General features: G+C 29.6%; 1 protein-coding gene across 2 annotated transcripts in view; it reads left to right on the forward strand.

The window, feature by feature from the left end:
- The window catches only part of LOC129960095 (furin-1-like), a 74,008-nt gene that overhangs the window by 41,626 nt on the left and 7,504 nt on the right, over positions 1–24,878 (forward strand). The window contains exons 10-20 of one of the 2 annotated variants that reach the window (XM_056073202.1): positions 229–335; positions 850–973; positions 6,488–6,810; positions 13,836–13,987; positions 15,119–15,168; positions 16,239–16,420; positions 16,897–17,047; positions 17,177–17,329; positions 22,306–22,418; positions 24,278–24,377; positions 24,460–24,639. In XM_056073202.1, the coding sequence (XP_055929177.1) occupies positions 229–335; positions 850–973; positions 6,488–6,810; positions 13,836–13,987; positions 15,119–15,168; positions 16,239–16,420; positions 16,897–17,047; positions 17,177–17,329; positions 22,306–22,418; positions 24,278–24,377; positions 24,460–24,639 (1,635 nt within the window). The remainder of the gene's footprint in view (positions 1–228; positions 336–849; positions 974–6,487; positions 6,811–13,835; positions 13,988–15,118; positions 15,169–16,238; positions 16,421–16,896; positions 17,048–17,176; positions 17,330–22,305; positions 22,419–24,277; positions 24,378–24,459; positions 24,640–24,878) is intronic. The other variant, XM_056073204.1, reaches the window with a different exon arrangement.

Below are 24,878 nucleotides of genomic sequence, written 5' to 3' on the forward strand. Positions count from 1 at the left end.
ATATGTAACAATAATGCACTCTTAATTTTCTGGGAAATTTATTCCATTCCAGAATCTTTCGCCAGAAAAATCAAAACAAATCTTATCTTTTACATTAGGTGGTTATTCTAAATATGTAATGTACATTTTAGAAATTTTATATATTGAAGCAAAACAAAATGGAATGGAAAAAAATTTATTGACTTGTTTCATTTTAATCGTTTATCCCCCCCCCCCTTTTTTTATTAGTCCTCGACTTACATGGAGAGACATGCAATATTTGATTGTGATGACATCACGTTATGAACCCTTAGCAAAAGAAACTGGTTGGATAACAAACGGTATTGGCAAAAGAGGTGAGTAAAAGTTTTATTACATAGTTTGAAAATCTGTTTTTAGATTGTTAAACCTGGGAGGTTTTATGTAGGTTAAAATTTTAGCCTAAAAGAACAGGTTGGATACTTTAAGATTCTGAAGTTGTGTTACAACATTTTCCATTTATATATTCAAAATGAATGTGGTAATATCATATTGACGGATTGATAATAAATGCTTTTTATTTCATTATAATGCCCTGTTTTTTTTTAAATGCTTAGTAATGAAATATGTAAATTATTTTTCTTATAGTATTAAATTTATATAAAGATTTTTTATCTTTTAAAAGAGGAACTAATAATAATTTAAGCAGTCAAATCTCTGTTATAGTAAAATTGCTAAGCATAATGAACAGTAACGAGGCAAAAATTGTGAAGCTAGGTTTTCTTTCCCTCTCCCCTTTTATTTTTGAAGATGAAGGATTATAATAATTGTAATTAATGAAGCAAATCCTTGATGTTGGCTGGAAGAAATTATTATATTTTATATTTTTAGTTAGTACGAAATTTGGTTATGGTTTAATGGATGCTGCTGCTATGGTTAAATTAGCCCGCTCCAAGGAGTGGAAGACACAACCTGAGCAGCATATTTGTACCACACAACCAGATAATGTAGAAAGGTATGTATGCATATATTTATAACATATTTTTTAAATAATTGTTTTTACTTTTTATATCAAAGAACTGAATTATTTTCAATTAGATTAAACAAATAAGGTAGCTATTTTCTCTTAGCTCTATCAAATTTATGAAAAAGATAAGAAGTTGATAGCTGGATCTGCATTATTCTACACAAAAACTTATTTAATTCAATTAAAGCTAACATTTTCCCTTTTTATAGTATTTATTTCCAGTTTATGAACTGGAAATTCAGCTTATTGCAGCAAGCTAAACTTTTTATTCCTACAAATTGGATAGAACTGAACATTTACGCAATGACTATTACCCTCAAATTTTATTTTACATTATTGCACATAAAGTAAATAATATGCCATAAATATATGGTTATTTTATGAATAGGAATAAGCTAATAATCAGTTAGGGTACGTTAATTATTACAGGACTGCAACACCCAACTTTTTTCAGTGCATACATTTAATCACTAATTCACCTATTTTGTATGATTCTTACATTAATTATCTACAACTAATGAAGGTTCTTATGGTCATTGAAATTCCTTGAATTCTATATTGCTCTACTCAAGATCCCCCCAAAAGTATTAGACATGTCATTAAGTCCTTGTAAAATATTTAAAAAGTAAACAAAATGATATCCATTATTTTTTACGGAGGAATAGAAAATTAGTTTATTTCTTTTGCTGTAAGAATTCCACCTGTGAAAAAAGGATATTGATATGAAAATACTGTCAAACAGCAATCTTTTTTGCAGTGTGAAATTTGTAAAGGAGAAGCCAATAGGATTATTACTGCTTCTGCCAAATATTTGTCAACAGACACAGCAGCTGGAGATGAGATCATTCACAATATAGAACTAAAATAATTATCTTTGGGATCTGTGGGATAGTTGTTATTCATATAGCACTTGCAAGAATATTTCAAACTTTTTCTGAAATAGTTTCTTAATCAGTACGATTGCCAGCCAGCTATGGGCATACAAAATACTCATATTTAATTTGATTCAGCATTGCTTTGTACATTAAGGTGTTTTATTTAAATATCTTGGTATTAACATGTGTAGTCTGATGTTTGACGAAGTATTCAACAAATCTTTGCAAACAAAGCAAATTATATCTACATATTCGGTTTTTGAGTGGGAAAAAAGGAAAAGAGATTGAAACCAGATTTCTCATTTCTGGTTTCATGGGCTATTCCACAACAGTACATATTTTAAGAACCATTTCTAATTTTTTGGAAAAAGTCAATTTTCATGGGCTATTCCACAACAGTACATATTTTAAGAACCATTCCTAATTTTTTGGAAAAAGCCAATTTTAAACAGGTTTCATTTATTTCGATGAACAGTCCATTAGTAAATTAGAAGTTTCCTTTCTTATTGAATGATAAAATACAAAAGTAGCATGAAGTTGTAATCTATATGCTGTTAACACTTCATTGCAATTTGGCGAAAGAGTATCCACTGAATAGTAAACTTCTTTTTATCTAATATACATTATTTATGCAAAGATTCTTTGGTGAGAAGAAAAGTTTACCAAAAATTTTATCTGAAAAATTATCTAAAAAAAAAAAGCGAAAAATTTTCCAAAAATATTTTGCAATATATGAGATGTCTAGAGAATGCAGCTGCTGTTGCACGAACAAACAAAATGGGAAATAACATGTTACTTATTGAGAATATTGAAAAGGGCTAGTTTTCTACGCCATAATCTGAATCATATAAACTTGTTGCAATGTGTAGGAAAGATTCGACTTCAGCTGATCACAAATTAGATTTGAAAAATTGTTAGCTTCTAGTAGTAGCCGTTAGTAACTAGCTTCTTGTAGTAGTAGCAGTAGTGGTAGTAGTAGTAGTAATTAGCTTGTTGTTTTAGTGATTGTTAATGGTAAGAGCTGCTTGCATTGTGATTTTGAAACCTGCAACAAATGCTCCTGGCGCTCTTCACTAAGCATCTATAAATAGTGAGCAAGGAAATAATTAAACTTTTGAATGTTATAATAAAAAAATATTTAATTTAAATTTATATTTTTTATACTTTTTTTTTTATTTAAAAGATGTAACTATATAGTTCTTGAATATTTTAAAAAAGTATTCTGCTAACAATTTATTAGAGAGGGGAAAATGTTACAAAGCATTCTACATTTAACTAAAGAAAATTTCTTCAAAACTGATTTTTGCTGAAGAATCCTTTTTCACAATCATGGTAAGTTTTTTTTAACTGTAGCCTTGAACTGATGAGTGGCATTGTATTCTGAGCAGATCTAGTTCTATATTTCTCAGCTGTTAAAATAATAGTTTTAAGCTTCTTACACTCGTTGTGCTTAGATTTTAAAATAAAAAATTGGAGGATTAATTGATGACGAATAAAATTTTTTAATTAAAAATATTTTTGTTATAGTGAAACTTTTAAATGGCTTTTTGTAATAATACAAATGATTTTTCAACATTTTTGTTTATATTTAGTCAATGCTAAAAAATTTGAAAAATGGCATTTTGAAAATTTCTGCCATCCCAATATTATTATATTCTGTCCTGCTTGAGATCATAGTTCATTGTTGAATTGATTTAGAATGAAACTGAAAAAACATCAACTTGAAATAAAATTATGGTAGCGTCAAGAAAAAAGACTTCTTAGAAAATTACAGTAATTTTTGTTATATTTATTAAAATGTACTTCTTGGTAGAATGAATTGATCATTTTCCCCCCTCCATCATATCAATTGTTATGACTAAATTAGAGCCTGAACACTGCTTTTAAATATTAAAAAGAATAAAATATTTTCTGATGAATTAGAAAAGTTATATGCATTTCTAATGATTTCAATGGATATTTTTTTAAGGGGCCATTCGAACATCCCCGTAAAAGTTCTTTACCTTTTTCTGTAAACAGAGCAAAGAAAGAGGGATAATATTTTTGCTATCTGTAATAACACTTAAAGATAACTTCCAGTTAAACTTACTTTCATTGTGATATAAAATTTGTAATTACAAATAAATTACCCACAAGTGTGTTTATTTTAGCGTTATATTGCAATTTTTTACAACTTGAATTGTGTGCATCTCTATAAACGTAGGCAAAAGAAAGCATAATTGCCATGACACTGGAAAAAATCGGGAAAGTGCCGAAATTTTGAAAATTTCTTTAAAAACGGAAAAATACAGAAAATTTTTCGTATTTTTTTTTTTTCTACACAATCTAAAAATGTCGATTTCTTTAAACATTGCAAGAATGAAAGATCGTCGCTTAAGAACGAAAACAAAACTCTATTCGCGATTGTTAAACCACGGAAACTCCCATTTTTTTCTGCATAAAGCAGTTCGATTTCCAAAACTGGAAAAAAAAAATATCCGATATTAGGAGAGTAACTGTAAGCGACGAATACTAAAGAAGAAGAGCAGAATGTTGTATATTTGTGAAGAATACTGGAAAAAAAATATTTGAATTCATGCCCAAAAATCCCGCTATTTTATAACAAAAAAAAGTGCAGTATTATGTGAAAAGCGAAGGAACTTCTTTATTTGAACTTGAACTCTTTTATTCAAATTTCCACTTCGTTTTCAGAACATGCAAAAGATCTAATCTGAAATTTTCCTGAAATTTTTTTAAAGTGACTGCAATGAACAACTTGATTAATTTAATAAAGGAATTCTTGTAGATGATTTTTATTCTAACGTTTTTAAGTCCAATGACTTTTCTGATTTGTGGGAATCGAAAAAATAATAGTTGCATTATCACATGCCAATGCGTATGTGGAAAGTGGATTTACCATCAACAAGGATATGCATGTTGAAAATCTGAAAGAAGATTTTTTAAATGGTTTAAGAACTGTGTATGATGCCCGAAACCGTTTATGGAAATGTCTTGCATGTTTCGATCTCAAAAGATTTGCTTCAGTATGTAAAATTAGCTCACGTAAGATATTGTGAACTTTAGAGGAGTAGCAAAAGCCCTGGGAAAAAAGCGGCAGATAATTTTGCAAATAAAATTTTTGCAAAAGGAAAAAATGAAACTAATGATTGAAAAATCTGCAGAAGTTGCAGAGATTGCTACTCATGTATATGAATTGGCAAAAAAAAAAAAAAAAATAAATAAATAAATAAAAATATTGTTTTTTGTGAATTAATTAAATGGTTTGTAGCATGATAGCAAGAATGTTATTGTTTCATTTCACCGGAATCTTAATTTTGCATGATCTTAAATTAGAGAACATGATATAAGTACTGATACTACTTTTTTCCCCTTTAACATTCAAGCATCAGGTTAATTATAGGCAGTAAATATAAGAGAAATTGTTTGTTTTCCTTGTTTATAAAATAAGCATAATTTAATATACTATTATTTCAGATAAAGTTGAATTGTCGCGTACTTTCCCCATGTTTTTTCCACTGAAAAACTATTGGGGTATTGTTATTCTCTTATAACTAGCACTTGAGTGTTGTTCACGTATTTCCTCTTATACTTTGTATATACAGTGGAAACACAGGGATATTTTTTTTTCTCCCAAATTTGACTGACAACCCTTTGAAAGAGAATTGAAAAACTTAATTTTTAATTTTAATTAAAGTCCATTATTTAAAATTGTGTACTTCATGTAAAAAATATATCAAGCAAAATATTTTATTTACTATTATATTACTAATAATTAATTTAAAGATAAATCACAAAAATGTTCGTATATTTATGTACTAAAAAAAAAAATTTTTTTTAAATAAAAAATTTTTAAGATCATCAGGTGCTGGTAGAACTATTTTAAGTAAATTGAAATTTTAATCATATTTATAATTTTTTAAGGAATGAATTTAATGAAAGATTTTTTTCTTTTGATATTTATTGCTGCTTAATTTCCTCTTGGTATTGTTTTCAATGTTCACGCATATTACATTTTTTGTTTTAAGCTTCATATTTTTGATTTAAAAAAGATCCATTTTTACTTTTCTCTCTCTATATTTTTTAAAGAAAAACTTCATTTTTATTATTTTTCCTTCTCAGCATTTGTTTATTTCACAAATTATTGTTTTGGAATTTGTATTGAATTTTTCGTCCAATTCTCTTCTAGATACCACCTTTAATGTAAAATCAAAATTTAGCTAAAATTAATCGATAAACTGATAATTGAGTTCGAATTTTTTTTAAATCTTATACTATAAGCAACAATATACAAATTAATAAAATTTAGCCGACTAGGACTTTCTTCTAATTGTAAGCTAATTGAGATTTAATTCCAAAATCTATTTTGACTTTCTGCAATCGCTTTGAATTGAAATCTTAAATATATGACTTAAAGTAGATTTTTATGACAATATATGTCTATATAAAAGGAAGTAAATAACTTTTTGCTGTGGCCATATTTTAAGTGAAATTTTTATCTTGATGTGGTAAGTGGTGATTTTCTTTATACAAATGTCTGATTTCTCTGTCTCTTTAAACTCTTTCAACGATTTTCTTTTCATTGCTTGTATTTTAATTTCAAATTGCCTTTTTCTTTTCAATGCTGTAGGCTTATTCCAGCTACTCGAGGTGAGAGATTAGAAACAACTATCAATACAACAGGTTGTAAAAATACAGAGAATGCAGTTCTATACCTAGAACATGTACAAGTGATAATCTCTCTCAATTTCCATCCTCGTGGTAATCTTCACATAACATTGATTTCACCATCAGGCACACAATCTGCTATTCTATTACCTCGACCTCATGACAAAATTGATGGATCTTTCAATAATTGGCCTTTTATGTCTGTTCACTTTTGGGGTGAAATTCCACAAGGAAATTGGAAACTTGTTATAACCAATGATGGAAACATATCTCCCAGTGGCCCAGGTATATTTAAATAAATGTAATATTTTTGGAAGTTTAAATTAATTTTCTGTGTTTTGTCAAAGTGCTTCATTTTGTGTAGAACCAAACCTCTAAATATTGAATTTGAATTTCCTGGAAAAATTCGTTATATAGAAATACATAATGACGATTTTGCATCATTTTGTTTTTGTAAACAATTATACATAGTTAATTTTTTAGGACTAAAGTCGAATCATAAAATTTAATTATTGAAGAAATTTGTCTTCAAATTTACAAATATGTATGTAAGTAATAGATTTGCATGCATTGAACTAGAAAATGTTATTCATGTACAAAAGCCATTTTAAAATAATGTTTACTTTTTATTCCGAAGGTACAAGTTTCTTAATACGCTTGAGGAATATATCTTAAGCCATATGAAATGCCTCTATTATTTATTTTCTGTGTAGTTATTATAATTCATTTTCATTCTCATAGTTATCTTTAGGCTCATCTTCATCAATCATTCAATATTTCTCAATAGGTGGAGTAATCATCCATACACTGAGGTCATTTCAGATAAATGTAACAGTTACCCAATAACCCTCACTAAACAAAATTTCAGTGGTTCTGCAAATCTTGGAATATTCTTATAACGGTAAAAACTTGAGATTTGTTTATTCACGGCCAGTAAAAAAAAAGTTTTTTATATTAAAAGATTGGTGTATTCGGTTTTACACATTTTTTTAATTAGAAATAATGGATTTCAATGGTATATAATATCCTAATGTGCCCTTTTCTAATCCATTCTTAAACAGCAATAGCATCAAACTATGTAATTAATTTATTTTATTCATTTACGTAATTAAAGCTTCTCTAATCTATATTATATTGTTACATACCTGTAAAGTTGCTTCCCAGCACGGTTAGTTGAATCACTGGAAAGACCGTTTTACGATCAGCCCTGTTGGGTGCTAATCGGATGCCACATCAGTAATCTTATAGCTTGGTGACCATTTGGCAACTTGAAGACAAATTTGCCGACAAAATGGTTATTACTGGAAACTTCGAGAATTTTAGCAAACCAACCAATAGGAACTGAGATACGGCTGATGGGTCCCGAACCTTCTCTGAACCTCCCGGGAACTATAAAAGGCTGGCAGTCTCAAGCTTTTGTCAGCCGTAATCGTAGACTGTCGAGTCGTCGAGAGGATAATGAAGCAACGGTTGTATAGTCTGACGAAGTGCCAACTTTGTGTGGAGCAAAAGCTGCTGAACTGAGCTGTGTGCTGAGTCCTGGCATTTATTGTAGAAGCAGCATCGAGTCCTGTGAGGAATAGCCAGTCGTGTAGTAATGTGTCGGCAGCTGGATACAGCTAAAGCGAGGAGACAGTGTGGAATGCATCCGTTTGGGAAAGGCCTATGTGAGAATAGGTGAAGCTACGAAGATTCCCTCTTCTGCTGAATTCTGTCTGGCCGCTTTGTGTGCTGTGGCTGTTATTACTACCGATTACGACTTGCGGGCTACTGCTTGTTGAAGTGTGCTGCTGTGTGTCGTCCTGTATTCGTCTCTTCGTGTGTAATAAAAGTCGTCGTCTTTTGTTACTAAAGAAATGTTTATTTCTGCATCGACCATCAAATCTTGAAAGAACCCCAAACGGAAGTAGTATATCCTTAACAATATTAACGTTTTAAGAAATGATTATAAGTGTTTCTTAAATTATACATTTACTTTTTAAAAATTATTTTATGTTGTTTTAATTTATTATTTATAAAATATTAATTAGGTACGCCAGTCTTTTGAATTTTTGTGCATTTTTGCATGATAATCTAATCATTGTAGGATAGGACTAAAAGCTGATATAAATTATATATATATATATATATTGCTTTAATTGTATCACATTAAAAAACTGCAAACCATAGATCAATTCTACTTGGGCGATATTGATGACAAAACTTCAATATACTAAAACCATAAATTCTATCAAATGCAGTGTCAACTACTAGTTCCAACCCTGGAATATTGGTATTTTTTGCAACAAAAATGACAGGAAGGGAATAAAATTTTATTTTAAAAAAACTGATATATAGAATGCTGTAAAAACCCCGTTATTTCCATTCTAATGTTAACAAAATTTTGTACCCATTTTTTAAAAATTTTAATATGTATTACATTTCTTAAGTAAATTTATATGATTATTGTCAATTATTTCATGATATATTTATGTTTTGTGTGATGCATTTTCAAAAATATTGTTATTTTTTCAAGTCGTATTTTTTATCTCTTAACACTTTTTATATTTTTTTATTTATTGAATGCTGAGAACTGTGGTGAGGATTTTCTTTGCATAAAAGACAAGACTCATATATAAAAAACATTCTAAATTTGTCATCGATTGCTAGAAGATCGACAGTATAATAAGCTTCTTATATCAGCAGTTTTAACTTTATCTATAATTTTTACGTTTACATTTTAATTTGAAATTTTTTGTAAAATTTATATTGAAAAGACTGTCAGCTTCTAAAAACATTGAATATGAAATATGCGGCCGTTGCAGTTTGCTCCAACAGTCATAAAGAAAATTTATTAAAAATAATGATTTTTTTTATCTGTTCGGAGGTAAAAAAAAAAAAAAATATCTGTATGTATAGATGACTTAAAGAAGTATGATATGTGTCATCATAATTTTTTTATCAATTATTTTCTTGTTATGGTTTAAATTCTAATAATCATTCAAACAAAACAAGACGAATTTTATAATTTTTATTTACTATACTTAAAAGGGGAGAAATACAGTTTATACAATTAATTCTATTTTAATTATTAAGTAAAATGCATAGACAAATAAATATTTCTCATCAGCATCTTGAAAGTAAAAATGTATTCTAGACTTTTCAAAAACAGTTTATTACACATCTGTAGTATATTGTTATTTAAATTATTTTCTTTCCTTATTATTTAATCTTTTTATTTATTAACTGTCTCCTTATTTATTAACTGTTGAAATATTATATTATTTATTGCTCATTTATTTTCAATCTTATGAAGTGCAGATAGCAATTGATTGACACCCAGTTTATCAAAATTTTCGTGGAACAACAACAAAAATCTTTTATGCTTTGTCGTGCTAACAAATGCCCTTCATACATCATGTATACTACTAGTTGCAAAATAAAACTGTTCTACAGTTTATACTAAGACTTAAAAGAAAATTCTGATTATTTTATTGCGTATTTAGAGAGTTATCATTTAATGTTATGGGACTGTCTATAAATGAGGCTTTCGGTTATAATTATGGCAACAATTATTCTACAACCAATGTACACTAACATCAGTGGAAACATAGAATTCTCAATCAAAAGAAGCAGTAAAAAGTATAAGTTAATTTTTTTAATTCTGTTAAATTTTTTCTTTATAAACAATATTTTAAACGAATTTTATTTCACAATACTAAACAATTTCTAAGCTGTTTAATTTAGTAAAAGCTAAATTAAATATTTTCAGTATTTTTAATGTGTTTTGTGCTTTATTTAAAATGCCGAAAAAAGTATCTATCAACTAGTAAAATAAAAATGTGAATTTATAGGAGCATTTGTATGTTAAAAAAATACTATTTAGAATAAATATACCATTGATTTGGGTATCAGGTACAGCGGTGGATTACCGACTAGACAAATTAAGCAGATACCTAGGGTTGCTAGTCTGAGAGGAGGCGGTCACAAGCAGTTCGATCGAAAAACTTTATTTTCCTAATTGAAAAATTAATAAGTTTATAAAAGTAAAAATAAAAATTTCATAAATAAGACATTAGGTTAATATTAGCATTTTCTCAAACATAATTAATTAGATTCTTATATGTTTCATTGTGTTCTCTTAGTTATTAAGATATTTATACAACTGAACATCTACTTTGATAATACTGTGTACAAGTATGGGTGACAGACAGTTGAGTCCTGATAATTAAATAAAAACCAATACATTGTCACACAGTTTCTAAAATAATAACCTAAAATATATCAATAGCATGTTAAAAATTAGTCGAAATGTGAAACTATAATAACTATTGTATTAAAAGAAGGGACTGTAGTGCTAAGTCGCAATATACCCAAATCCACTCTTGATCAAGTTGCTTCGGTATGACAAACTCTTAATATCAGTTAGTAAATTTTGAAAATGCTCGTAGTAATTTTACTTAAACAACAGTTTTAATTTTAGCTAAGCATTATTATGCCCCGTTATATACAGTACAATCAGTTTTTAGTAATTGTATTTTTTACTGATTTATTAAAGTATTTCAGATCTTTTAATAAGCAGCTTTATTTGAAATTGCACTAAAATCAGCAGATAATTTGTATTATACTGCATATAAGTGATGTTGAGGAAATATTTCGAAAATAATTCTCATGGGGGAAAAAGCTTTTAGGAAAGAAATTGTTTTCAGAAAAATAAAGGTTATATTTCAAAACATTTTAAATTGCAGTCTTTTAAATAAAATTGCTTCAGCAAGGACAAGCTCAATTTTACAATTCCTTGACGAAAATAAATATAATATGCATTTTATTATAGTATATAAATGTAATGATGTCTTAATTTAATTTAAATCCTAATTTATTTCCTATTTTTTTTTTATCTTAAATTAATTCATGTTACTTTATTCTAAAATTTTTTCTTATTTCCTTATCCACATCCCACCTTTTTATTTAGTTATTGCCGACACGAGCTCTAAAAATTTCTTTTTCTTTTTTCTTACATCACAACCGAAGCGATAAAAAAAAAATCCCTGTCTCCTACACAATTTGTTTCAAAGATACCGAAGATTCCCTTTCCTGAATCAACATGTGTCAAAAAAATCCCTATAAGAATCTCTTAGTAAAATCACTAAAGAGAAAAGTTTTTGTTCTTGTGTCTTTTTATCATCAATCTTCTCCTCCTCCTTTCAAATGATGACTCCTCTGGAGAAATTGATTCAAGTTGATTCCAGTTCCTTTTTTTCAGCCACGCATCTGCAAAATTCTAATATATATATATATATATATATATATATATATATATATATAATATACACACACTATCACAAAAAATAATTTTTATGTATAAATAAAAAGCAATTTAACCATAATTAAGGCGGAAGTTAAATAGCGTATGTGCAGTATAAATAATATGTGATTAGAATGCAGTGGATGTAAACTCGCAATGTATGTAAATAAAAGCATACGTGGAAATCGGTAATGACAGACCCATTGTCACTATGGATGCAGATTGATCTTCAGAAGGAATATATACAGTCATAGATGTAATTGACTTTATTTCCTATGGTTGACCTCCCTTTTAAGTCATCTTCTACATGTAAAAATAACTCATATTCCTATGTATTTGTGCCAGTGAAATGAAATGCTCTTATGCTTCTTTTGTATTTTAACGCTTATTAACTCGTTTACTTATTTGTTTGTTCGATACCAATTTTGCAACCGATTTTAAATTATCTCGTTGAGCTAGAGACTTTAAACATAACCCATCGAGAACTGAATGACAATGCAATATTAACTCACGTTTTTGTCTGTTTGGTACTAATTTTGTCACAGTGTAATTCATTTTGAAGTTAGTATAAAATCGATTGTTAAATTTCACACACACCACTAAAAAGCAGAAAATAATAATTTAAATTTAAAAAATAAACAAACTATGTTTTTAAAACTGTCTAAAAAATATCGAATAATTTTTCCTGGGTCCTTACAAATTGTCCTGAAAATTTGCGATTGTAAATTTTTAAAATTCAAAAATTATTTTATATCTTATAGCCCGTTTTAAAAATGTAGTATATAAAAAATTTATTTAAATAATTATTCAGTATCTCTTTGCTCATCTTGCTCGATTTTTATTCAAATTCTTCTGTAAAAATAGCAAAACAATTGTTTTCTTTTTTTAATCATATTGAGTAACTGTGTGTGTGTTTTTTTGTTAAAACAGTAGTCTGTGGTGGGATTTCACGCCTTTCAGGCTACAGATGTTTTTATTTTTTTCATGGGGCATTTTAAATTCCTTTTGTCGATCATTTTTGCATTGACGACAATCGGGAGACATTTTTTTCCCCTTATTACATTTATCATTTTTAAAAATAAGAATTTTACTTGGCAAACTCTTTTTAAAAAATGATTTTATTCATGATAAGGATAGCGTTGGGCTCTTATTCTTTTAAAACGGCTTTCATTGATGTGTTTTGCTACTGAGAACGTAGCATATCCATAAGGCAACCACTTTCACTCGCTATTACCTTTTCTTTGCTATTAATTCGATTTTTGAATATCTGGAACCGCCTTAAGCGGCTTCAAGGTTAGAGTTTTCCAAATTTGCGGCATACTCAGTCTCTTTATTTTAAAGAGTACTCAGTCACCAACTTTTTGTCTCGTACATTTTTTTTCCCCCATCGCTGCGCTGCTTCACCGATAGTGTAAAAATTTAAATGTTCAATCATTTTCGATTTCCTCTAATACTTTCAAAGGTTTTAGTTAACAAGTCCAGTTTTTTTTTAAAAAAAATTGTTACTCTAATTGACAAAATTTTATTTATTTGACTCGCCTTTTTTTTTTTTTTTTTTTTTTCTGCTTTTTACATTTTTTAGAAGCTGACTGCTCTTTCATTTTTAGATTTATGTTTAGGGGCCCATGTTCGGAACAAGAAATCTGAAACTCAACTGAATTTAAGCAAAAAAAAAAAAAAAAAATTTCAAAGTAATAAAAGAACCAGTAATGCAGAGCTCGAGCAAAAATTAATGATTCACCAGCAAGTATTTTCCCCCCCTTTAATATGAACGAAATTCACGCGTATCTTTTGAATTCGGTCTGTACGCATAATTTTGTGGTGTGAAAACTATTGTTAGATATATAGAAATTTATTGAATATATAGAATTTTTTTTTCTAATGAAAATATTAAATTTTCTGTAAAAGGTTCGATATATAGATATTTTCAATCTATAGAAATTCCTTATGTTGAGTTTCGACTGTATTTTAATTTTCTCTATATTGATTTAATTTTATACATCTTTAATGATATTTCTTATTGCAGGAAAGTTGATAAGTTGGCATCTCGTATTTTATGGAACCCAAATTAGGCCTTTCTACTTAAATTCATTGAAAGAGTCTGAAATATCTCCTGTATCTGAATTGGAACATGCTTTTCTAGTACGTGGAGTCAATAGACATTCTGAAAATTTATTAGTAAGTTTTAATGCATAGTGGTTTGAAGTGGTTTTGGATATGATTGCTTCTAATATTAAACTTTGGCTTCCATTGCATCATAGAAGTATCATTTTATTAAATCGGAAATGGAATCCGATGATTTCTTTTTAGTATTCTGTAATAATACAATGCAAGCAACTATATTATTGTGTACCTAAAACCTCAACTAAAGGTCACATGAAAGTATCATTAATAGCATAATATAATAATAATACTTGAAAAGTTACTCATTTTGTTTTTAAAATTTAAATTATGCTTCATTTCAATTCTTTAAAAAATTTATGTTGCACATGAATAATTTCATTTTAGACCTCTCTGAGTTCGGAAAAATCATTTTTGGCATTATGTCTATATGTCTGTGACAAAGAGAACTCAAAGAATCTCTGAATTAGACAAATGAAATTTGGTGCGTTTCCTTTACACGAAATTTGTAGTTTTCTATCAAATTTTGGCCAAAATCCATTTAGAGGAAGTCTGCCCTGTCCGATTATGTGGACATAAGTTAACACGATAATTACAAAACAAAGAGAGCTGGATGGATAAAATTCGGTACATAGATTTAACATCTATACTGTAATTTTTAGCCAAATCCATCGAGCGTTTGATTGTCTATCGGTCTCAAAAGCATGTAAACACGATAACTCAAAAACACAATTACTTGATTTGCCGAATGATTTTTTTTAAACTGATACTGTTCTGACCCACCTTTAGCTCGATTAAACAACCGAAATGGTGCCAAACTCGGTATGGAGACTAATAATGGCATGGAAAGTAGAATTCCATAAACCGTTCCAAAAAATGTTAAAATTGAAAAAATAAATAACACATGCAAAATTACTCTGAAATGTTAAGCGTTATTCGCTGTATTCATTTTCTCATTAAAAGTTTCTTTGTATTCATCATTAGATATTTTGAAAATTGTAATTATCTATGTAATGTAATGTCTTAACCATCCAGCTTGCAATTTTTTGTATGTCTATTGCATCAAATATCATCTTGAAGTTTTCAAAATGGAAATTAAGAAGATAGTTTTATCTAAATATTTCCATTGCTATGTTTCTATATATATAAAATCACACATTTTTTTAGCATTATTATTGTTTATTTCAGAATGAATGTGCCAGCAAAAATAAATTCCAAATCACAATAAATGGACAAAGGTAAGCTTTTTAGTGTTATCTTCAGATTTATTTTTCAAGTTATCTTCAGTCTTTATAGTTATGTAAGTTAGTTAAGTAAGTTTCTTCTCTTCGGTCACGCATCTGCTTGTGTGTGTGTGTGTGTGTGTGTGTGTGTGTGTGTGTGTGTGTGTGTGTGTGTGTGTGTGTGTGTGTGTGTGTGTGTGTGTGTGTGTGTGTGTGTGTGTGTGTGTGTGTGTGCGTGCGTGCGTGCGAAAAGACTTTTGATTTCGTGACGTCGTTTTATTTCATTTTGGAGAAGCAGGCATTATGTACAAGCGATGAGTACACAGAAAGGAATGAGGAAAAAGCACTTGAACATTTTATCCCTGGTCTTATATAACCTAAGATTTTGATAGGGAAAATATTTCTTCACAGTGCTAATATGTAATGAGATTTCGATAGGGATTTTCGCTACACGCGCCGACAAGGCCGGGGCAACACAGGGAGGTTTTAAAAAGAATGTGCTTTCTAGCCCTTCACGCGGAGTGTGGGAAAGTTAGGCTTTTAGCCGATTCGGCAATTTTACAACGCTTCGCTTGAATTAATTAAGTAGAGAAAGTGGAATTGGATCACGAAATAAGAGAATATTTTAGAATTAAGTTACTATGGGCTAAATTAAGATAAAACCTCGGAAATTAATCAAATTGAAATTAAAGTTTAAAATATCATTGCATATATATATATTCAGTCCTTTTAATTTATTAAATCGTCATCTGCATTGTATTATGAATGGAACAATCAGCATTATTTTTCCGAAGTCGTTAATGGCTAATTATTAATTGTCCTACTTCAAAGTATTCATTTGGTGTTTTAAAGATGGAAGGTTACCTTGCATTTAAAATAAGGGTATGACATATTGATTTAAATATTTCGTATTTTATTATTTTGTACACACTTCATCTGTGCCACAAAACCTGGCAGTAGTAATCATGTTAGAAAAACAGTTTTGATGGTTAACTTCTGTAGTAATATCTTTAAAAAAATTAATTGCATGCAAAGTATTAAATGCAAAACTGAATTTATATTTGATTGAGCTTTTTTTTTTTTAGTGAATGCACTTATAAATGCCCTCTTGGTCAATATGGAGAAGTTAGAGATTACACATGTCACATGTGCGATAAATCGTGTTCGTCATGCTATGGCCCATCATATAATAACTGCTTATCTTGCCCCAAGCATTTTCTTTCGAACAGTACATGTGTCAAGTCATGCCCTGATGGATTTTTTCATGGTAAGCTTCTTTGTCAATGTAATATTATTATCTCTTTTTTGCCTATTATAAGACAGTATTGAGACTTCAGCTGGGAAGAATTTCATAAAATGGTTGTGTGTGTGCTAATAATTTTTGATTAATTGTTAAAATCTGATACAAAGCTATGTAACAGAGTTTATAGAAAACTTTATGCTTATCTGTAGCTTTATGTAACAGACTTTATAGAAATTATACATCTCATGTGAAGAGTAATTCAAATTTCCAAATATATTTTACTTTTTATTTGTAGTACATTAAGTGAAACAAAATATAAACATTTACCATGATATTTATTCTTGTAGTGCTATCAAACATTTTGGATCAGTACATGCATACTTGTAAAGCATATAGTTCTGCAAATTTTCATTTTGTAATACCAAAGCTATATATATATATAATCTGATTTGATATAGATTGCCATCGACATATTTAGCATTTCATTTATTGCATTATAGATACAGAGAAACGTCAATGTTATCCTTGTCTGCCTGTTTGTTCAGAATGTGAATCAAGAGATGTCTGCAGTGCTTGTAAACATGGTTTTTTCCTGCATAATCGTATGTGTATATCTAGCTGCCCTCCCAGAACCTTTGCTGAAAAGCGAGTGTAAGATTTTCATTTAAAATTTTTAATTTCTAAGACGAAATCAAAATTGGAATTATAGTTTGTCCATAAATTAACTGTCGAATGTTAGTTCATTTATAATCACCCTGTATATGCAATAAATTCCCTTAGGTGCAAAAATTGCCATCATTCCTGTGCTTCATGTTATGGCCCTTTGTCTTCGAATTGTCTGAGTTGCTCTACTCCTCTTAATTTACGTAATAGTTCCTGTTACACAGAGTGTCCTCCACACCATTACTCAAACAGTGATTCCCTTTGTGTTAGGTATGTATATGGCTTTCATTATTCTCTGTATGTTATACATCAGCATTTATCTGTTATGATATATAATGTTTCATTTAATTTTCTGAAATTTATATTTGCTTTTCTTTTAATTTATTTAGTAACAATACTAATTTATTGATATGATAACTAGTTTGAAAGTTTCCTGCTTATGTAGTTTTAGATTCCATCGAGCTTTTAATTTTCCAGGTTAATTCTTTAGAGCTTAATAGGACATGTCAGCTTACTTTTTTATAAATCCATTTTCATTGGAGTAAGATGCCGCAAAGTAGTTGCAATTATTGTTTGTGGCTTAGCTGGAAATTTTATTATTCTGGGTGAATTTGTAACAAACTACCCTTCCTTAATAAGTTACAGAAGGCCCATATAAATCTCAAAATAAAAAAATCAAAATTTATGGAAAAATAATTATATTCGTAAAATATAATTATAGCAAAGCAAAATAATTTCTTGTTTTTACTAGAAAAATCGCTAATAATTAAAATATATTTCACGAGTTATATATGCTTAAATATCAGTGAAGATTCTTTAATCGTTAGTTGCTTATCATTGGTCTCAGATGATTTTTAATCACTTTGAAGTTTGAAAATATTTTCATACAATTTGCAGGAATGTAGGAATTTCTCTTTTAAAGATAAACATATTCCCTAACCCCCTGGAAAATTATAATTACAGCCCCTGTTCTTAAATGCTTGATATACAAAAGAGAACTCCCGCTTAGCTGATGGTTGTTAAGCAAATGTATGCTCGGACATCTTTTCAGAGTTCTCAAAAAATCTTCATGTTCCTTAAACCCATCTGGACGAACATATCTTAAGAATAAGATACTGGCCTCGGGTATTCGATCAATCACACTTATCGAAAGGGGGTAAAATTTCGCTTCTCGAGTGGCTGCTGTAATTTCGTTGAATAGCGCTTGGGGCCTTTCAGTATTAATAGAGTTAACCATGATGCGCAGACACTTCCTGCCATCCTGAGCCTATGTCACGGATTAGCACTTGATGAGTAAAAATTCAGTATTCTTTCTGAAGATTTAATGTTGTATTTTTGCTTAAGAAGAAAATTTAGAAACAATGAAGTTGAAATTCAATAACTTAGAGTATTTTATTAATTACAGCGTTTTTCTTTCTTTTAAAGGTAGATGGAGTGGTAAAAAATGTTTCCCATGAAATCAACAATAATTCTTTTCTCGAGAGGGCATATAAACAATTCCATGTTTACAAATGAAATTTTATTGAATAATGGTCCATGCGTGCTTTTATAATCCTTTGGCACTTTTTTTTTATTAATGGAAATGCACTAGGTGATCAAAACTATCCAGACACCTTCGGATTTATTCATTTTTCCATATCTCTCCTGAAATGCTAGACAAACTGTCTTCGGACTTCAATTATGTAAAAAATATACTTGAACTCTCAGTTATCCTTGAAGATTCTGTCTCAGGGATATTTAGGAGATCGATCAAAATTCAATGAAGAAAAGAATTTTGATTTACCCCGTTTTACAAAATGCAGATAATGATTTGAAATTTTCAATTATGGTTTTATCAGATTTGGGCAATACTTGCATGCCGTTTTGTAAAACTAGCTCGTAAATTCTGAAAAATACGGATTTTATTAAAAAAAAAAAGAAAAAAAGTCAGATTTTTTTTCTGATGTTTTTTTTCCCCCCTGTTTATAAATGCAGATTTCAATCAAATTATGCAACACTTAAAGAACACATGACAATATTATTAAAGCAATGTATTAAAATTTTAAGTGAAAGCCAGATATATAGTGCAACTTATGTAAAAAATGTCATTAGAATATCTAAGATTCAGAAAGACATCGATATTTTTATTAACAGAAAATATTTTTTAATATTATTATTTGTGATAAAATTTAGCCCTTTCCTTTCTAATATAATGTAATTTGATTTACAATATAATTAAAAGCGTCCGAACACCTTTATGTTTTGTTTTTCATGTAGGTATATTAAATGCTAATAGGAGATGGCGCTATCTTTTGCACTTGAATGACGGCTGCTACACTATGTGGAAGTCTATCCTTTTAGTTTTTGGAATGTTTCTGATCCAGGTTAAAATCCGGGATATGAACAGGCCAATTCCAAAATACATGTAGGATGAATTGGAACTTTGAATTGAACCAAAACTATAACTCCTCACATGTGTGACCGGGCTTTGCCGTTAACTCTTTCAAGAATGACATGCTATTTCTGCAAAAATAGCCTTTCTCATAGAGTAGCAACCATCATTCCAAATCAAAGAATAGGGCCATCTCATATTAGTAATTCATACATTTGGTAATATTTGAAAATTCCTGATCATACATGAGTAATTTGACTCTCTCACTGAATGGTAGAGTGTGAGAGGAATGGGAATCATACAGTCTTCGAGGACCAAATGACCGCATCTTATGGCAAATGGGATGATTTGGGATAGATTTTGTGCTGAAAATAATATGAAGCAGATAATTTCTGGTGCCTAAAATAAAGAAGTAGCTGGTGACAAACAACATTCAAGCTGTCTATTGGGCGAGGACGGAACATATTAGAAGTATCTCGGCGATTTTAAGTGTGGATTCTCTCCTGGAGAAGGACAAAACGCTCCGGAGTGTTTGAGCAGTGTAGTGTATGGTATCCAGCCACAGCAAAACAGTAAGGCGTGCAATTACAGACCTAGTGTTTTGCTCCGGAAGTAATCAATGCGAGATAGGATAACTTCTTGATAAATATAGAGAAGGGATATTCGATCGGCAACCAGGATACTTTGGAGAGTACCTTTAAAATATTTAATAATTTCTCATATTTCTTCCGCGAACGTATGATGGGCGAGAGGAATGTGAGCTTCCGATCGAAAATCACTTTCAAAAAACCATATTTCATTACACAACTGTAATAGGAGTATTTCGTATTTGAATAATTGGATCTAAATGCACATTTCTCTTTCAGCGGAAGTGGATCACCGATTCTTCTCTAGAGAGATAATTTGGCTGTTGTTATCGCATCAAGCTACCGCTTTATTGGCTTTATTTTGCAATCCTCGCTCTATTAAGTTCATGTTGCTCTACCTTAGCATGGGATCTACAGATCTTCAACATAAAGGATTCCATTAGCAAATGGGTTAAAATTTGAATAAGGTGAACAGCAAAAAATGTGACACTGAGGACACTACCTTACGGTACTTCCTCAGTTTAACTAAAAGGATAAGAATAAAATTTGGCAACACGAACTCGAGAAATACATAAAATACTGAAATAAAACAGATTAATAACGTCATTAAAATTTATTAAAAACTGTTTATTTTTGCTGGTCCTCTTAAAAAGGGTATTAAAAGGGCCTATTTTTTGCGCAGTTGCTTGTTTCTCTTTTTGACGGGAAAAAAAAATTCTCCATGCTGTTGAAGCACACTAGATCTGCTGTATTATATGACTCCATTTTCTATGCAGTATCCAATGTTTAATGGATCTCAATGCAATCCGGGAGGTCAGTGGAAAAGATTTTATCTCAGTTTAGGGAAATATTGATAATATTAAGAGAATATATCCCTTTCATTTATTTGACCTTTCTTTCACCTCCTTTTGTTTGTTTGGATAGGGGAAAAATTCCTTCCTTTTTAGGAATAATTTTATGTATTAATAAAAAACCACGTGAGTTAGCTTTTAACAGTAACTTCAGCTCATCACTGCTTTTTTTGCACATGATAATTTGTGTATTGAGTATTTGCTGTTAAAATACTATATTTCAACATCATTTAGTGAATTATTTAAATATTTTTACTTGAAGTAATTTTTACGCAAAAGCTTAGAACTTTTTAGCAATATGCTAGAAAAATGTGCATTTAATTCACTGTGTACTTTCAAGAACACTGGTTGATTTAAGACACTCAAAAATAAAAGTGAAACAAAATATTTATGATACTTCAAAGTTACTTGAAGGTCATTTGTTACTCTTACCCAAATATATCAAAACTTAAGTTATGCCAGTAATTTTTTCCCCCCACGTATACGAAGTTTTAATGGGAAAGTATTATAATCACCAAAAAATGTGAGCTCAGCTTTTGTCCAGTCTTCACGATTTGAACCTCTGAGAAACGTATTTTTGAATTGTCAGTGAACGCGATAGCTCAAAAATGTATCGAACCAAAATTTCTTAACATCAAATGAACCAAATTTCTACAAAATATCAAACGAAATCCAAAATATATTTTTATTTGTTTTGTTTTGTTTTATTATTGTATCTTTGTCCAAGTACAAATGGACGCGATAACATAAAAAGGGAAAGACCTGCATCGGTAAAATTTAGTACGCATTTTTAACATCTAAAGTATAGATCCATATCAATTTTGAACCAAATCCATCTTAGATAAATGAAATTTGGCAGGATATCTTTTTCTAAAATGGTTAGCTCTGTCACAAATTTTGGATTCAATTGCCCAACCAAAACGATTCCAAAATGCTTACTCGGTGTTTTTTATACTATACTGCGAAGCACAAAATGCTCATGTGTGGGATTCTGAAGGTATATTTGTGAGTTCTCGTAACTTTCATGGCCTTATCCAAAATCCCTGATTTTTAAGCCGGAGGGAATAGTGATAACACTTTTACGGAGGCGTATGCAAGAAAGCTTCAGGGGAACTACTTCCACTGTTGTCTCTTGAGTTGCAAAAACCGTATTAAGCCGTTTCTTCAAATGTATCAATGTCCTTTTTTTGCCTTTTTGTGCATCTTATATGAGTTAGAAAAACTCCGATTGTTTTTTAAAGTTTTTGAAAGAAAATTTCTCTGTTGAAATTATTTTTTCAGTACCTTATTTGATGAAAATTTTCATTTGGGTAGTATAGATCTAACTGTATTAGTTAATGCTTGTTTTACTTATTTTGGGTAGCCTGGTGTGTTTTTTCTCTAACACCTTAATTATTGAATGAAAACGTATGCTTATTTAAGTCATTCTTTATTTAGATGTCATAGATCATGTGAAAATTGTATGAGTAGCGACACATGTAGCAGTTGCGAATCGGATTGGGAACGTAATTCTCATGAAATCTGTGTTTATAATGCAAGGTGCACAAATGGTATGTATAAAAAAAATTAAGGTAACTTTTATTTTCCTTTTGTGTCTCAAATAATTTCTTTAAAACTGATGATAGAGCTGTTAGTTCACCAGCTTTAACAAAGTCACCAGTGTAACAGTAGTTGAGAAAACGCAGTGACCAATATGAACATAAAATTCATTAACAATCAATATTTAGTATTCAAAGACACTTTTAAAACAATAGTAAGGATATCGTGGCATACATCCGATATGAGTATAATAGATAAATGAAATGTTGTAGAAGGCTCAATGCCACAAGTCAAATAAGAGATGGCAGGTGTCAACATCACAGTGTAAACTATTCTTAAATGAAAGTATTACAATTGAGAATCTTAAAGGAGAAGCATATTTTGCAAAACATTTAATTGTAGATGAAAAGTGCTGTGGAATAAATAATTTTTAAATTATGCGCAATATATTCTCGTTCTATGTGTGTCGAAAATATGAAAGAGCAAAGATTACAGTACGAGACAGCAACAAGGGGATAAGAGAGTGAAGATGCCCGCAGTATTATGAGGATAAAACAATAATGCGTTTGTGCTTTTTTTTTTTTTTTTTTTTTTAAGGGAGAAATGTCATGATGGTTGAAAAAATCAGCTTGCCTGTCGCTAGTTACTCTCTTTACGCCCCTGATTAGAAATAAACTAAATGATTTAAAATCAAGGTTTTGCTTCAGAAATCTGCTTACCAGCTAATTCAAAAGGCTTAAAAGAATAGAGATTTTCAGTAGAATAGGAGAATCAAAGTTTAGGAATTGAAGCCTCAATAAAGCAACTTATAAATTTAAAATATATTAATGATATACTGTTTGCAGTTTATTTATTTAAATGTCAATGAAGTTCGTTAATTCGTATCTATGTCTTGCATTTTTGTTTTCATTCTTGTAGGCATTGGTAAAAATAAAGTTAAACGATTTTTTTAAAAAATTATTTTAGCAAAAGAGTGAATGTATTGTTGAAGTAAATACCCAGTAATAGTTTGTGAGAAATAATTAGGCACTAGTAGTAGCCACACTGTGGTCAACAGTAAGGATGCTTGCTTGCATTGTGATCTCAAAACCGATTTTGAACTATAAGTTTTGACTTATTGCTTGCAGTATGAGCATAACAGGTGTTCTTAGTGCTCTTCACTTAAATAAGTAGAATTAGTTAGCATGAAAGAAGAGGCACATTTGAGTTTTAATGGGGAAAATGTTTTATTAATATTTATCATTTCCATTTTTATGTCTAAAATTTGCAATTTTGTGGTCCTTGAATTTTCTGGAAAAGATCCTTTGAAGTCCTTAAATTTTTACTTCAATAAGCATGTGAATTTTCTATTAATCATTTTAAATTCCTGTTCTTTTTTAAATAATTTTTGAAAATAAATTTTAAAAATCTTGAAATATTCTTAAACTAATGATGTATTTTATAAAAAAAAATTTTTATTTGCATAATCTATTATAATTTATTTGCACATGTTGAACTTTTTATATGTCACTGCATATATACGTTTATTTTTATCTAAAAATTGTGATAAATATTTATTTTCAGTAGAGATAATTTATTTTATCTCAAGTAAAACTAAATATGAAATAAGCATGCATAGATTTCAAAATAAAAAATTTTTTTTAAATATTTAAATATTCATTTTATAGGACTTTATAATAGTGCACTTAATACTTTCCATATCGTCTGTATGCTGATATTAACCTATAATGTATATCTTAGTATGTACATGTGTGTGAATGGCTGTCATCATGACTAGTTTGCTATTTTCTTTTTATGATCTATTTTATAATTTTGAATAAGGTTCTTCTTATTGTATTCATCTTTTTTGCATGAATGAATATTTTAAAAGGTTGGTATAATTCTCATTTGGAGTCCTGTGAAGCTTGTTATCCATATTGTGAGCAATGCTCTGGGCCCAATACTCAAGATTGTGTCTATTGTGACTCAAGGTATGATACTTTTAAAAAAAATAATAATTCTCTATTTTTTTGCCAGATAATATTTTGAAAATTTTTTTATCTCTAATCATAGGTACCTTTGGCTTGAAGGTCGTTGTGTTGAAACTTGCCCTGACGGTTACTTTAATATGAATGATGAGTGCTATCTATGTGATAGACAGTGTTCTAAGTGTGAAAGTAATGAAAATTGCTTGCGTTGTAAAGATGGCTTTTTTCTGCATCTAGGGAAATGTTACAAGTCTTGTCCTTTTGGGTAAGAGCAATATTAAATCTTTGTACTCGGTAAAGTAATTCGATGCATAATTATTCACTTAATACAAGGGCTTGTTTATTGCTTCAAAAAATAAATATATATACACTGAGTGGTCAAATTATTATGTCCACCCCCTCAATACAGTGTCGGACCACCTTTAGCCGTAATACTGCTCGCATTCTTCTTGACATAGATTCTGTGAGATGTTGGTAGGTGGTAGGAGGAATTTGACTCCATAT

This window comes from Argiope bruennichi, chromosome X2, assembly GCF_947563725.1.
Source record: "Argiope bruennichi chromosome X2, qqArgBrue1.1, whole genome shotgun sequence".
NCBI lineage: Eukaryota > Metazoa > Arthropoda > Arachnida > Araneae > Araneidae > Argiope > Argiope bruennichi.